Genomic DNA, 15429 nt, shown 5'->3' with positions numbered 1-15429 from the left:
ATACTAACCCCTTTAAAGCATCCAAAAATTCTGGTTCTCAACTCAACTCATGTACATATGTTTCATATAATTTTAATTTCAACCGAACCCTTCTATGTATGTTTCCCAAACCACCCATAAGCATCACTTAAGTGTCACTCACATTTATTGCATTAACAATAATTTCCACTTGAACGAAAGCGACTCACCATACCAAATATTAAAAATGATTATTAAAACAAATGAAATAAGAACAAAAATGTGGTTGAATCCCCCCAAAAAAGCAGCTGTTAAACTGCTTAAACTTTAATTACTCAAATACTTAACACAGAAAAGAACAACAAAAATAACGGAGAAATGCAATCCAAGAATTATGCCGATTACCATTAAACAGAACAGGCGACACTTGAGAATTCAACAGAATGCAGAATTCAGAAACCACAAACAAACCAGAAGAACATTAAAGAGTATGCACCCCCCACACTCTCTTCAGTTCCTTGGCTTTGGTATTAAGCAGAATGCACCGCTTTTGTTGTTGCGTTGGTGAGTGTCGAACTCCACTGTTGAGGGGGAACTAAGTGTTGCACTTTTATTGCTTTTGTACGGTATTATGTCAAGAGATCCCCAAACCAATTTGTAACGATTGCCAGTCATAATTTTTAATTGCCGTTTCAGCCACTTGAGATCATTAAAATAACAACAAATTCGTTTATTGGGCGGCGCGCGGCAGCTGTGGCACACAAAGTGCTTCGATGACATTGAGTATTTAGTGCAAAAGGGGTGGGTGCATATATTTATGTAAAGCATTTTATTAGTTTATATGTACATCAAAAATGTCTGTAAGTAATCATGTGTGCTCTTAATGAGTTTATTGGCGTAGCGAACACTACTTGCCACTCGAATTGACTTTGAATGCTATGAATGAAGCGAATGTGGTAAGAAAATTATGTATTCGAGTAAAAATTATCTACTTTCATCTACCGTCTCTTTTTAATATATTTTTTTATATTATTTAACTTTTCTTTATTTGTTTGAGTTTTTTATATCGTGAAATTGTTAATTTCTAACTCTAACAAGCAGTGTCGCCTTAACACAGACACATAAAATGTAATGTTGTCGAGCCTATCGGACATTGACTGTTAGCCCAAGTGTGGTGGTAGCGTTGAACGTCAAAAGTAATGACGAAATTGTTTGACAGATAGTGTTGTTATTATACACATATAATATGTTTGTATATAAGTCTGTTGCCACTTAGCTGTTTGGCTCATAAAGTGGCGTATTTAATGTTTACAGAAAAGTAAAAAAAATTCAATTTGTAAAGTACGGTATTGCGGAGTCTTTATCAGCTTAAAGCTACACTGGAAAAATTTTTAAAGAAATAATATTTTAATTAAGATAAAATATTTTCAAAAATAATATTTAAAATATCGAAGACAATAAACATTTAAATTAAAAAAAAATCTTATAAAAAATATAACAAAATTTTAGAAAAATTATGTGTTAAAAAACAAAACAAAATAAAATAAAATAAAATAAAATAAAATAAAATAAAATAAAACAAAATAAAACAAAATAAAATAAAATTAAATTAAATTAAATTAAATTAAATTAAATTAAATTAAATTAAATTAAATTAAATTAAATTAAATTAAATTAAATTAAATTAAATTAAATTAAATTAAATTAAATTAAATTAAATTAAATTAAATTAAATTAAATTAAATAAAATAAAATAAAATAAAATAAAATAAAATAAAACAAAATTAAATTAAATTAAATTAAATTAAATTAAATTAAATTAAATTAAATTAAATTAAATTAAATTAAATTAAATTAAATTAAATTAAATTAAATTAAATTAAATTAAATTAAATTAAATTAAATTAAATTAAATTAAATAAAATAAAATAAAATAAAATAAAATAAAATAAAATAAAATAAAATAAAATAAAATAAAACAAAATTAAATAAAATTAAAAAAAATAACATAAAATAAAATAAAATAAAAAAATAAAATAAAATAAAATAAAATAAAATAAAACAAAATTAAATAAAATTAAAAAAAATAACATAAAATAAAATAAAATACAAAAATAAAATAAAATAAAATAAAATAAAATAAATTAAAATAAAAGTAAATAAAATAAAATAAATAAAATAAAATAAAATAAAATAAAATAAAACAAAATAAAATAAAATAAAATAAAATAAAACAAAATAAAATAAAATAAAATAAAATAAAATAAAAAAAAAATAAAATTAAATTCAATTAATTTAAATAAAATAAAATAAAATAAAATAAAATAAAATAAAACAAAATAAAACAAAATAAAATAAAATAAAATAAAATAAAATAAAATAAAATTAAATTAAATTAAATTAAATTAAATTAAATTAAATTAAATTAAATTAAATAAAATAAAATTAAATAAAATAAAATAAACTAAAATAAAATAAAACAAAATAAAATAAAATAAAATAAAAAAATAAAATAAAATTAAATTAAATTAAATAAAAGAACATAAATAAATTGCATTAAATTTAATTAAGGAAAATTATACTAAATTAAATTAAAATTAAAGAAACAAATTATTTACATAATTGAAATAAAATGAAAGATAATTAAATTGAAGTAATTAAAATAAACAATTTTTCTCCACCCACAAATACAACAACAAATTGCGTGCACCTAGCGAAAAACTCACAATTTTACGCTCGACTACGATTACCAAACAGTTTCACATACATACATATATGTATCTATACATTTTTTTTGTTGTTTTTTTTTTAACTATTAACTATATAAATGCGTAAATTTATCTGCGCCTTAGCCTGCTATCAGGTGTCTATTGTTATGCTGTTCGTTCACTTGACACATTGCGGCGATAAAAGTAAAATGAATCAACTATTTACACGCCACTACTACTCAAGCAATGAGTGTTGACAAACAAATAGATACACACGCATGTATCTACAATCATATCGCTATAAGAATCAGATTAAATTTTCTACTTAATTGAAAAACGATGGAAAAACTGGTTCAGCAACTTTAGATATCATAGATACTACATATATTGGTAGTGGTTAGAATTTCTCGGCATATGTGATAAATATTTCTTACATAAATATTCTTTATATATACTCGATATACTTGCGTTTAAATATGCAAATAAATGCATCTGATTTAATTAACACAACATTAACACGCTTCGCTTAATCAGCTTAGTGAGTTCGGTAATCGGTAATAAAGTGTTAAGAAAAACCATTTATGAACCGTTTTGATTACCATGTGCTGCTTTGAGGCTACTTTTCTTCTTCAAAAGAAATTTCAATGAAAAACTAATGAGCAGATTAACACAGATAATATGCGGTGACTGCAGGTGAGATTCTGTTGATTATGTAAAGATTTTGCTTTTGTTGTTGGTGTTGATAAAGAATGGAATTCCGTGCCGATTAACTCAGATTAAATTTATTATACGGTAGTAATAAAGTGTTTAATGAATTGATTTGAATTAATTGTTATTGTACGACATCTTATGGAGACTTATCAGACTGTCTTTTGTGCCACTTTTTTGAACATAGCCGTCCTGATCTCTCATTTAGAGCACCGCAAGTTGTTTGGCAACTGGTAGAGGTTAGAGAGAGAGACCTGAAAGTCCAAACATTATTCGCATTTCTCTAGTTTATCCGATAACCATCCGATAACCGTCCTAACACGGTCGTGATTTCATGCCATGTATAGCTTGTTACCTCAGCCGGTTGGAACCATTGAGCCCTTAGACGATAGATATGGACACGAACATCATAAAAACTCTAATTAATAGTCTGAAGCGTTCGACATTTGATAGTAAAAGATCCTTTAAGGAAACTATATACCTTTTAAAATACTCATTATATCAATCTCAAGATCTCAACTTTCTCATAACCTTAAGAAATGTTGATCAAAGTCTCCAAATATAATTATTCTTTATTTATAACCTATCAATTTATAATTACTAACCTTTTATCCTTCTTCTCTCTACCTACAGGCTATTAGTTGGTGCTCCATTGGATAAAAATCTCCAGCCTGGTACAAATCAAACTGGCGCGCTATATCGTTGCCCGATTACACAGACGCTGAACGACTGTGAACAGATCATAACCGATGGGCGAAGATGTAAGTTTTATGTGATTGAATATTAAAGAAAAAATCTAAAAATATTTATTGAAATATATTTATTTATTTAACTGCTTCGTAGTTAGTTTTTCTAAGTAAAAATAAATACTGTGACTACATACAATAATTGTGATAAAGTCTACAATTAAAAGAATAATTTATGTTTATCTTGAGCGTAAATATTTTAATTACTATCTGTTCCTTATAGACATATATTATTTATGTTTCATAAAACTTTAAAAAATATGCTCTCATCTGGTGAAGGTTTTCATGTTTCTTACGAACTGTCGCATAGTTATTTGTTTTGTTTTGTGTGTGAAAAAAAATTCATACAATAATTTAGTTAAAAAAAATCTAAAAAAATATTTAATTGTAAATAATTTTATAATATATTTTCTGCTGAAAAAGGTCTAATGGAAAGTGTAGTTAGCTGTCTCGGTGCTAATTTACGTAAATAACAGATTTTTCTTACATGATTTGGCAAACATAAAAATTTTCATTAATTCATTGCCAACTGTGTATATTAAACAAATTATATAATATTATTAATAAGAAAAGTATATAATTTTCTTGTACAGTGAACTCTCGGAGAATTGTGACTAAAATTTACGCTATGAATAAGAAATAGTTTTGATAATTTTGTATATAAATATTTTACATGTTTATATATTAAGGAGCAGTTAATTATTATTTGCTATTATATGTTTATATAATTCTAGATATTATATTAGGGGTGTTCTTATTTTTTCAAAATTGTCAAAATATAAAAAAATTTTCTTAATCAGAAAATAATAAAAATTCTTTGAACGGATTGATATAATTAATAAAGAATATTTCAATTTTGACCGCCATACCGCGAAGTATCGCAGATCGTTTGGCATTCAGCACTTATTCAGCTTAAGAAAATGAGAGCTGAATAAAGCGCTGGATAAGCTAATGTAGGGTTATGTTGTGAGAGTTGAATATAAAAACATATTTAATTACCAAATTTCTTATAAAATTAGTGTCAAAAGTGATTTCATTATAAAAATTAAGAAATTTACCAAAAACAACTAAATTCATATTTCTAATAAAAAAAAGAACACCCCTAATATTAATATTATATTTATTTACCTATCGATTTAAATTTTCCAGTTACAAAACAAACCACACCCTCAATCGATATCCCACAAATATTCCTTTAAACCGACCTTCAAAGTATATATTTATGAAATTTTTATTTTTTCTCTTTTTTGATTTTCTTCCCCATTTTATACCGAAACCAATAATTGGTACGCCATGGACTCCTTTACATTGTAAAATATATAAATATTTTTAAACAACTCCAACGAAAACAAAAAAATAAACGAAAACGTGCTTACTTTGTAGCGCCCTATGGTCTTTATGAACCTAGTAAGTGGTATGGGTGCTTTACTTGTTTTACAGTTATCTAACAAAGAATTGTTATTTTTTTTATTTGTAATGCATATTTTCGTTGTTGTTTTCACTTTTTAACTGCTCACATGATTTTGTTATTAATTCTAATTTTACTTTCAAAGAAATTTGCTTGGTAAATAACACAAAAACAAAAATATTAAAAAAAACATTAATAATATGCACTTACACATTTGAAAAAAAATGTTAACTGTAAATATATTTGAACATAATGTATTATATACATGCGTAAACAAGTACTTAACAGATTGTAAAACATCAAAAATATATTTTAAATAACAAACAAGTAAAAACGCACTAACCACAAATCATGCCATACAGTAATGCTAAAAAATTTTGCTAAAGAAGAATCTTATAGTTTATATATATTTATTTAAATTTATTTGCTTAACACTCGCGCTTATGGTTACCCCATTTAGCTTAATAGAAACATTATAATATTTTTCTTATTATATTTTTTCGAATATTTCTGCCAATATTCTTCAGCTATTCTGAGAATTCACACATCACAAAGTCATCATCTTGGCGCCTCCCAAATATTCGCTTATGCGTATCATTTAACGCTATGCTACATTCCAGACGTTGATGTTGCGCCTTGTCGGTTTTGGTGTCATTGAATAATGTATTTTTTTACATTCTTGTGCATTTTTCTGTTATTCTGCGCTATATTCGCTATTTTCTAAATTTCCAAATATATCACGTTTCTATGTAATAATACCAATGTGTGACTCATTCGCAGATGTTCAATCTGAAATTCGTAACACTTTACAACACTTGGCTGGGTTTTGGACCAAATTAATTTTTTTCTTAAGATTGAGTCACAAGTAAAATAAGTGAATTCTCTGATTTTCGAAATTAGCCTCCAAAATCGAAATAATTGGCTTCGAAGTTTGAAAAAATAATTTAAAAAAATTATTATTAATCACAGGATATAGTTACTAATGAATCGAAAATATGGATACTATCCACATTTTCCTCTTAATTTAATGGTGTATAAAACTTTTCAGTCAAGCTTATATGAGAGATGCTATGAAGAGTCTAAGTTAGATCTTCGAAAAAAATAAAAAGTTAGTTCTCTTTTAAAGAGTTATATGGATTTTACAAGGTCTTACAATATAATATATTTTTAATACCTTATCAAACATCACCTCATCATTCTACAACAACTCTATAATATTGTCCTAAAATTTCAAGTCGATTCGAGTAATAGTTTTGGAGATACAAACCCTTTACAAATGTAGTATATATGTATAACAACCCTTAGCAATCCTGATATAGAAAATCATTCAGCTAGATATATTTTAGTTTTGAATAAACTCTGGATCAATTCGATCGATGAATTTGTGTAGCCTTCTAGTTCCCGAAAAGATCTTACATTTTATCGTCATATATCTTCTGAGATCCATGTTTACAATTCAGATCATGAAAGATCGAATTGTTTTTTTTGTTGTTGTAACTACAGAAAACATTATCCAAATAATTCTGTGAAATACTGTTGAGTTGTTCGTCCTTGACCGTATAAAAATCCGGATTCGTTCCATTTAGGAAGTGCCGTCTATAGTGGGAAAGGCTAATCGGAAATCTCGTTGATTTTTGGGCATCCTTGTCGAAGGAATATCTTTTATAACTAAAGCGTTTTAAGATGACCTAAAATTGACAAAAAGGGATTCGCTTTTTTATTTTTTATATAAGAATTATCGTAAAGTTCCTTTGACTGGGTGGGTTGGTTAAAATTGGTTCGGGTCCGTTTCAATATAATAATTATATCTTAATATTTATCATAGACAGCTGGATTATCATTTCTGATGACTTAGCTGGCAAATCTATGATGTCTATAATACTTCATTTACTGAGAATTTTTTTCGTTTTTTACTCCCAGTGTCTCAGGCTTTTAGCTTAATATTTAAAAGGGAAATTTCGGTATCATGATAATTTTCTTGAATTTTGATCTATCCTATTTTAGATTCGTTCCTACTATAATTCAAGCATTTTCGTTTTCTGTTCTACCTATAGAGGTTATCTGGTCTCATATTAAATATAGTTTAAGCGATCTAAATATTCACTTGTCTTTGGTTCCGAAAGCATAAAGTCTTATCCATAGTATTTGAAAACTTCCATTCCACCTATTGAGTTCCTATAAATAAAATCTGCATACACCGAATACGCTGATAGAACACTCCATTTCCATGAATATTTACGAAATCGCGCATAAATTAACGTACGCACATGAATTTTCACACATTTCTGTTTGTTGTAATACGTAAATACGCGCTACAAAAACATGTTGTTGTGATTTCCCTCGACATGTCCTACAACCATTCGAACATGTGCATATAATTCTTGTAACTCTTACACAGCTCACACATAAATTTCACACTTAATGTATGCGACCACATGACCTCCAGAACACGCATGGCGGCACTCCTTCGCTGCTGACGGCAGCAACACACAGAGAGCCGCAGTGAAGCTGTGAATGTTGCTGCAGCAAGGCAACATTGTTGAGACAAAACACCCAGCATATATGGACTACCCAAAAGACTGCGTTAAACATGTGATTATGTTAGGGAGACTCGTTAAAAGTCAGTCGATCGTTTGATCGTGTGTTTTTTGTTTCTTTTTTCTGTTTCATTGTTTCATTACCCCCTTCGCGCCACACTCGCGCGTTTGTAAAATGTTTCAGCGCCACTTCGAACGCATTTTTATGTACTCCAGTGCCCATTAGCCGTTTCATTGGTTCCACATTTGATTTCGTCTTTTTCTGATGCACACTCTACTTGCTGCGTTTCGAGGCGTTTTCGCGTAAATGATCACATTCTTATTTTAGAAACATCATAACTTATGCTGTCGCTGGAAGTCTTCGCGTTATTCTTCTTCTGCCGAGGCTGTTGGCGGATCTTTCAGCGCCCAACGCAGCACCGCCGCAACGCCTTCAGAACTACGCTGCGTCCTGGATCTTCGGTCTGTCAGTGACTTTGGCGCTCCAGTCGACGTCGCAGTCAGTCAACCACGCAAGTGACAACAACATTTTTGCCACTCGTTCTGCCGACAGGCAACCCCATTTCGGTGCGCGCTGTTCATTGTCATGCTTTTGGGATTTCGATGTCAGTGTCTGTTGGTGGATCAGCATACACATGCTGCATAAAGGCCGCTCATTGTTGTTCTTGGTTTAACTTTAGTTTAACTTTAGTTTCACTTTTTCGATCTTTCTCATTGGTTTTGTTATTGTTAATAGCCGCGGTTTTCAGTTGTTGTTTGAAGACGCTGAATTTTTTTTGTTTTGGAATTTTTGCGTGGATTAATGTCGCCACAAGCCTGCGCTTTCCGCTTTCGCTCTCATCCCGCGCGATCAGCGCTTCATGCTGCCTCGTGAAGCATTGCCATTTTTATGGGTTGGGTCCATAATATCCTCTTTTCAATTTTGGTTTTCGCAAACCGTAACCCTTTCATGTTGGTTGTTATTTAGTTGTTCTCAATTTTTGTTACCAAGCACTCAACGAATTTGTTCTGATTTGGATTTTCTTTACCTTTTTTTGGGTGTCTCTGCACTGTCGCTTTCAATTTTGTGGCGATTCGCTCGAGCGCACTCAAGTTTTCTTAATTTACTTATTTTGTTGTTATTCGATTGTGGCTGGTATTTCACGCATATTTGTCGCGCTTAATCCAATTCATGGCTCATTTAATTATAGGCATTTGCCAACGAAAACACACCATTTTTCGCCCAACCTCTGGAAATTCGCTCGCGCGCCATTTGGGGTGTCGTCATCGAAGTTAATTTTGTATTTAAATAGCGAAGAAGACACATAAAATAATGCATAACAATTTAAAATAAAACTACAACTTGAGTCTAAATCAAGTGATATTTGCTATAGGCAAATTATTCCATAATAAATTTATCACAGAAATCCAATTCGGTATTTATATTTTTAGATTAACATTAACATCTCAAAACATTGTAAATTCAGGTCGAAGTTCATTTTTGGACTTGATTCTCTTATATCCTTTCCATAATATAATCCAGAAGTAAGTTTCTCATCTTATTCTAGTTGTTGTCAGATCATACGGTTTTTCATAATTCATCTAACCTAAAACCATTGTGGAAACAAGTTATTCAACTGTAGGGATCATCATTAATACTTAAGAACTTTTCAAAGATTCAAAAGCAAAATCATTACAATACTTCTAATTAAGATTGTAGTACACGAAAAGTAAAATATTTAGATTTCTTACCTCCACTAATGAACAGAATCGAGAATCACTATAAAAACCAAGCAAAATCTATTTAAAAAAATTCCAAAAAAAATTATCCTGAAACAAGAAATTTTTTTTACAAATACCTACAAATATTTGTTCCTCAAAGAAAAGACACCCCAATTTTGAACTTAATCTTTATTCTTCAGAAATAATAGTTAATAAAGTTAATCTCGGTAGAAACTGATAGAATCGTCCAATCATTTGTTTTGAATCTTTCTTGGCTTTCCAAATAATCATGTTTTAGGAGATGACCTCTTATTTGAAAGCAATTCTCTTTTTAACCTGTTATTTCAGGCTGGTAAGACGCTTTACAACAATTTAGATCAGGTTTGTATATTTGGATCAGGTTTATTAAGTTGAAGTGATGTTTAGATTCATAAATATGGAGAAATATGTAGATATAAAATCATTATAATTGTGCCCTTCATAGTGTTAGATTATCTTTTCGATTGATTTTAGACTTAATGAGCCACACATATTAAACCTCACTTCCTCTTAGAACCTTGTAAACTTAACAAAAATACTTCTTTTTTCATATTATGCATTCCTTATACACAAAATGCAATTTGACCTACAGAATTGCGCTTTGGAATCGAAAATGCTTGCAGCACAATCAAAACGCAATGCAATGCAAAATTCAATTATAAGCTCTTAGAATAAAGAAACAACAAAGAGGCCGACAAAAATATTTTTTAAACAAACACTTCAGCGGCCAAAAGAGACACGCTTTTTATTCTACCTGAGGAGTCAAAAACAGTCACCACTTGCATTGAAATGGTTGTATGAGATAGGTGATCGAACAGTGGATGTTCAAAGCTTAAAATATATATTTTGTCGTATCACAATTCCTAACTTGACTTCATGAAACCGAACATTTTTGAAAATGACGAACGTATGTTGTAAGAAAGAGTTCAGTAAGTTAAAAAATTATGTGGAGAAATAGAGAGATGGGGTGTGTTTTTGGGTTTCTTATATAAATTGGTTACAAGGCTGTAGATCTTCAATTAATCGTCGAAATATATTAAAATTTTATAAGAATGGGATTCCATAATATTGTCTAGAATTAAATTAGTTTCGAATTCGGTGTCATTTATGAGTCTACGGTTGATTTTATGAAATTAGAAGGTTCGATTCTTCATCATATCCTTTGAAACTCGACGTTTGAATATTGTATTTTGGATCATGTGTTCTTGTTGTTCAAATATACTTCAAATAATTTTGAGAAGTGCTGCCAATAGACCATCTTTGACAGTGTAAAAATCCAGCTCCGTTTCGATAACGTAAAACCGACGGTCGTGGGAACGTTGGACTTCTGTATTTCTATTTGGTAAGTTCTGATACTTGAAGTGAAAATATCAATATTTCTCAAATGTATTTAGATTACTAAGTTTTCGAAAGCATGATGAGAATATGAAAGATCTAAATATCGTTAGTATATTTCCATTAAAATATCTTATAATAAAATTTTTGAAAAAAAATCACGAAGTAAAAGGGTTTAAGTCAAAAGTCCCACTGTGCATCAAGCAGTTAAGTGTCAAGTATGCATATTTTTTGCCTGCACTACGGACCACTCAGATTACTCAAGTTTGGTTGGTTTATACACGTTTTGGCTTTCCGTTTTCCATGAAATTATCAACTGAAGAATTTGTTTTATTTGCATAAAAGTTTTTTTTTTAATTTAATTTAAATTTCGGCAACGCCGCCGTGTGCTGATTGAAATTTACTTGTACGCGTGTCGTACATTTATACGCTATCTGTGTTGAGGATCTACAGCAAAAAAAAAACAACAAAAAAGCGAAAATCAAAAAATATATTCAAAATAAAAACAACAACAACTAGTCGACAAATAGTGGTTGGCGAGCGTATGTATCGCACGAGTATCAAAAAATTCGAATTTAAATTTTTCACACACATAGGCACACACTTGTGTTGATATTTCAACAGTTGCAACCGCGTCCGTGTGGGCAGTTGCAGAGGTGTTTCGTGGCAACAATGTGGCGGTGCTTGGCACTTGAGCGGTGCGACTTGCATTGCCGCCACTTGTTTGAGTTGTTTAATAAATTTTGTTGTGGCAGTTGTTGTTGTTGCTTCAGTTTTTGTTATTGTTGTTGTTTGTTGTTGTTCTGTTTGACTACAGGCGACAACTGTTGAATTGCATTTGCATTTTTTTCGTTCAACAAATTCAAAATTTTTGCTTAATTTTATTAGTTGTTTTTGTTGTATCGAATTTAATACAACCTCGTTGGCCATTCACGGCAGTGTCGTGTGGCAATAAGTTGCACGCTTACAATCTGTACCTCAGTTGATTATTGTCTTAATTGCGAGTGGTGGTACTACGACCATTATTATTATTATGATTATTGGTCTTATAGTTTTGAATTTTTCATTAATAAAATAAAAATTTGTATTATTTGCCCATTTAGATAATGGAAATGGGCTTGGCTTGACAAGTTTGTGCTGTTTGGCACTTGTTTTTCGGTCTGCGCGCTTTGCGCTTTGCTGGTGGTCCATTGTCGCTTGAAATTGCATTAGCATGCATACTAAATTAGTTAGACATACATATCTAAAACCCGTTAAAAATTAAAATTTTTGTTTGCTTAAATTCGTTTTGCTACTGTTTGCACAGTTAAAATCAATAAAAGCTGTCCGATTGTTGCAGCTGCAGCTGTGCGAAGAGTTCAAAGTTGGTTTATATTCATATGTTAATCGCGGATTTATAACTCAATTTAAGCTGAGCATCGTTTTGGTAGTTTGTGAAAATGCTAATTGATTTCATTATTTCGGCGTTTAAACAAGCCTTTTTTGAAATCATTGAACATTTCAAATTTGTATTATTGATTTGTTAACAAGATTAAATATTGACTTTTCATTAAAAACTGCACTCAGATAAATTAAGTAAACTCATTCGGTGGTAAAATTCATAAAAAACAAGAAAAAACGTTAACTTCGGCTGTACCGAAGCTACTATACCCTTCACAGGTGCATTTCTTTTAGTAACTATGTGTTTAAGCAAATATAAAGACGTAAGAAAAATTAAGTAAAAAACAAGTCCTTGATTCCGATCGTTCAGTTTGTATGGCAGCTATATGCTATAGTGAACCGATCTGAACAATTTTACCGGTGATTAAATTATTTCTATGAACAATAACTCACACCAAATTTCGAGAAGATATGTAGTAAAATGCGGAAGTTTTCCATACAAGCCTTTGATTCCGATCGTTCAGTTTGTATGGCAGCTATATGATATAGTGGTCCGATATCGGCAGTTCCGACAAATGAGCAGCTTCTTGAAGAGAAAATAACATCTGCAAAATTTCAAAATGATATCTTAAAAACTGAAGGACTAGTTCGTATATATACAGACAGACAGACGGACATAGCTAAATCGACTCAGTTCAACATACTGATCATTTATATATATACCTTATAGGGCCTCCGACGCTTCCTTCTGGGTGTTACAAACTTAGTGACAAACTTAATATACCCTGTTCACGGTATAATAAATATGGAATAAAAAAAGAGACTAAATTTAGGTACTATTTTTATATCTAAAAGAAAAACTATTTAGATTAAAAATCTAATTTTTTCGAATATATGATCTTATGATTATAGGCTAGATTGATTTGAATTGAAGAATAGTGGTTGGATCGAGACAAATAATGGTATTGTAAAATTTCTCTCCAATTTAATTTCTTTTTACAAGTTAGAGTAATTCGAGTTTTCGAGTTAGAGCAGTTCGAGTTATGGAAGTTCAACTGTAATTCCTGAGGATATACTTTTCTTATATAAACACTTCTCATATACAGATTTGGGCTCTTTCATCGCGATATATTCAACCAAATTTTGTCAATCCGTTTGTAGCTGTTGATCCTTTTCCACTATTTTATATAATAATACAGTATACTCTCGAAAAGTAAATTCTCAGAAAGTAAATAATCGCGGAAAAGTTAATCACCTTTAAAATTACACATGCACCTCGAAAAAGTAAATTTTTTAATTTACTTTTCAGAGAGTGTGATAAAAAATTCGAAACGAAGCAAGCAGCGTTGCAAAAACACTTACTCTCTTGTTTATCGCGTCTTTTTAGTAAATAAACTCTCCTACTTGATCCACTGGTATAAAAATGAAAACGATGCAAATCAGGTGTCAGACTTTTTGAATTGTCGTACAAAAATGGTCAGAAAATACATATATTGCAAAAGAAAAAAAAAACAAAAGAATATTCAAGATTTTTTCTCTTCATAGTAAATACATATGTATGTATGTAAATGTAAATATGTTTTTCATGTAAATCCATATGTTTTATTGAAGCAAATAAATGAATGAATTTTTTAAGTTTAAAAATGCATTTAATATTATAAAAAAAGATAATTTATGTATATATTTGGAAAAGTAAATTATTCGAAAAAGTAAATTACCCAAAATACCAACCGATTTACTTTTCGAGAGTATACTGTAATTCAAACCTGTTCGAAGTTGCTCACTCACATTACGATATACTCCATCACGATTTTTTGTTAGAATCAAATTCATGCCATAAAGGGTCACAGAAATGAAACAATAATCGCAAAAAAATTAAATGGAGCTGATTTCAGATACTTTCCAGATTCTTGATAAAGCTATGAAGTTTTTATACTCTCGCAACAAATGTTGCTAAAGAGAGTATTATAGTTTTGTTCACATAACGGTTGTTTGTAACACCCAAAACTAAACGAGTTAGATATAGGGTTATATATACCAAAGTGATCAGGGTGAAGAGTGGAGTTCAAATCCGAATGTCTGTCTGTCCGTCCGTCCGTCTGTGCAAGCTGTAACTTGAGTAAAAATTAAGATATCTTGATGAAACGTGGCACACTTATTTCTTGGCACCATAGGAAGGTTGCTTTCGAAAATGAGCAAAATCGGACCACTGCCACGCCCACAAAATGGCGAAAACCGAAAACACATAAAGTGCCATAACTAAGCCGTAAATAAAGCTATGGAAATAAAATTTGGTATGAAGGATCGCACTATGAAGGGGCATATTTGGATGTAATTTTTTTGGGGGAGTGGGCGTGGTCCCGCCCCCTACTAAGTTTTTTGTACATATCTCGCAAACCAATAGAGCTATATAAACCAAACTTTCTGCAGTCGTTTTTTTTAGCCACTTCCTAATACAGTCCAAAAATTAAAGAAATAGGATCATAACCACGCCCACCTCCCATACAAAAGTTAGGTTGAAAATTACAAAAAGTGGGTTAACTCACTAACAAAAAACGACAGAAATACTAAATTTCACATAAGAAATGGCAGATGAAAGCTGCACTCAGATTTTTTTACAAAATGGAAAATGGGCGTGGCGTCGCCCACTTATGGGTCAAAAACCGTATCTCAGGAAGTACTCGACCGATTTCAATGAAACTTGGTTTGTAATAGTTTCCTTACATCCCAATAATATTTTGTGAAAATTGGCCAAATCGCTTCACAACCACACCTACTTCCTATATAGCAGAACTTTGAAGACGATCGGAATCGTTTAATTTACAATATATAAAGTAAGCACTAGTGAAGATATCGGTGCAAAATTTTGCACAAATACTGTATTTATAGTGTGGAAGCCCATTTCTAAA

At 30.2% G+C, this 15429-nt stretch overlaps 1 protein-coding gene across 2 annotated transcripts in view; it reads left to right on the top strand.

Moving 5' to 3' along the window:
• Positions 1 to 15429, top strand: part of LOC105212263 (integrin alpha-PS1) — a 169146-nt gene that overhangs the window by 135706 nt on the left and 18011 nt on the right. The window contains exons 2-3 of one of the 2 annotated variants that reach the window (XM_054232357.1): positions 4008 to 4135; positions 5504 to 5527. In XM_054232357.1, the coding sequence (XP_054088332.1) occupies positions 4008 to 4135; positions 5504 to 5527 (152 nt within the window). Of the gene's footprint in view, positions 1 to 4007; positions 4136 to 5503; positions 5535 to 15429 lie in introns of both variants that reach the window. The other variant, XM_054232358.1, reaches the window with a different exon arrangement.

This window comes from Zeugodacus cucurbitae, chromosome 5 (assembly GCF_028554725.1).
Source record: "Zeugodacus cucurbitae isolate PBARC_wt_2022May chromosome 5, idZeuCucr1.2, whole genome shotgun sequence".
Taxonomy (NCBI): domain Eukaryota; kingdom Metazoa; phylum Arthropoda; class Insecta; order Diptera; family Tephritidae; genus Zeugodacus; species Zeugodacus cucurbitae.
The sequence above is the reverse complement of the archived record's forward strand: the minus strand, read 5'-3'. Positions and strand labels throughout refer to the sequence as shown.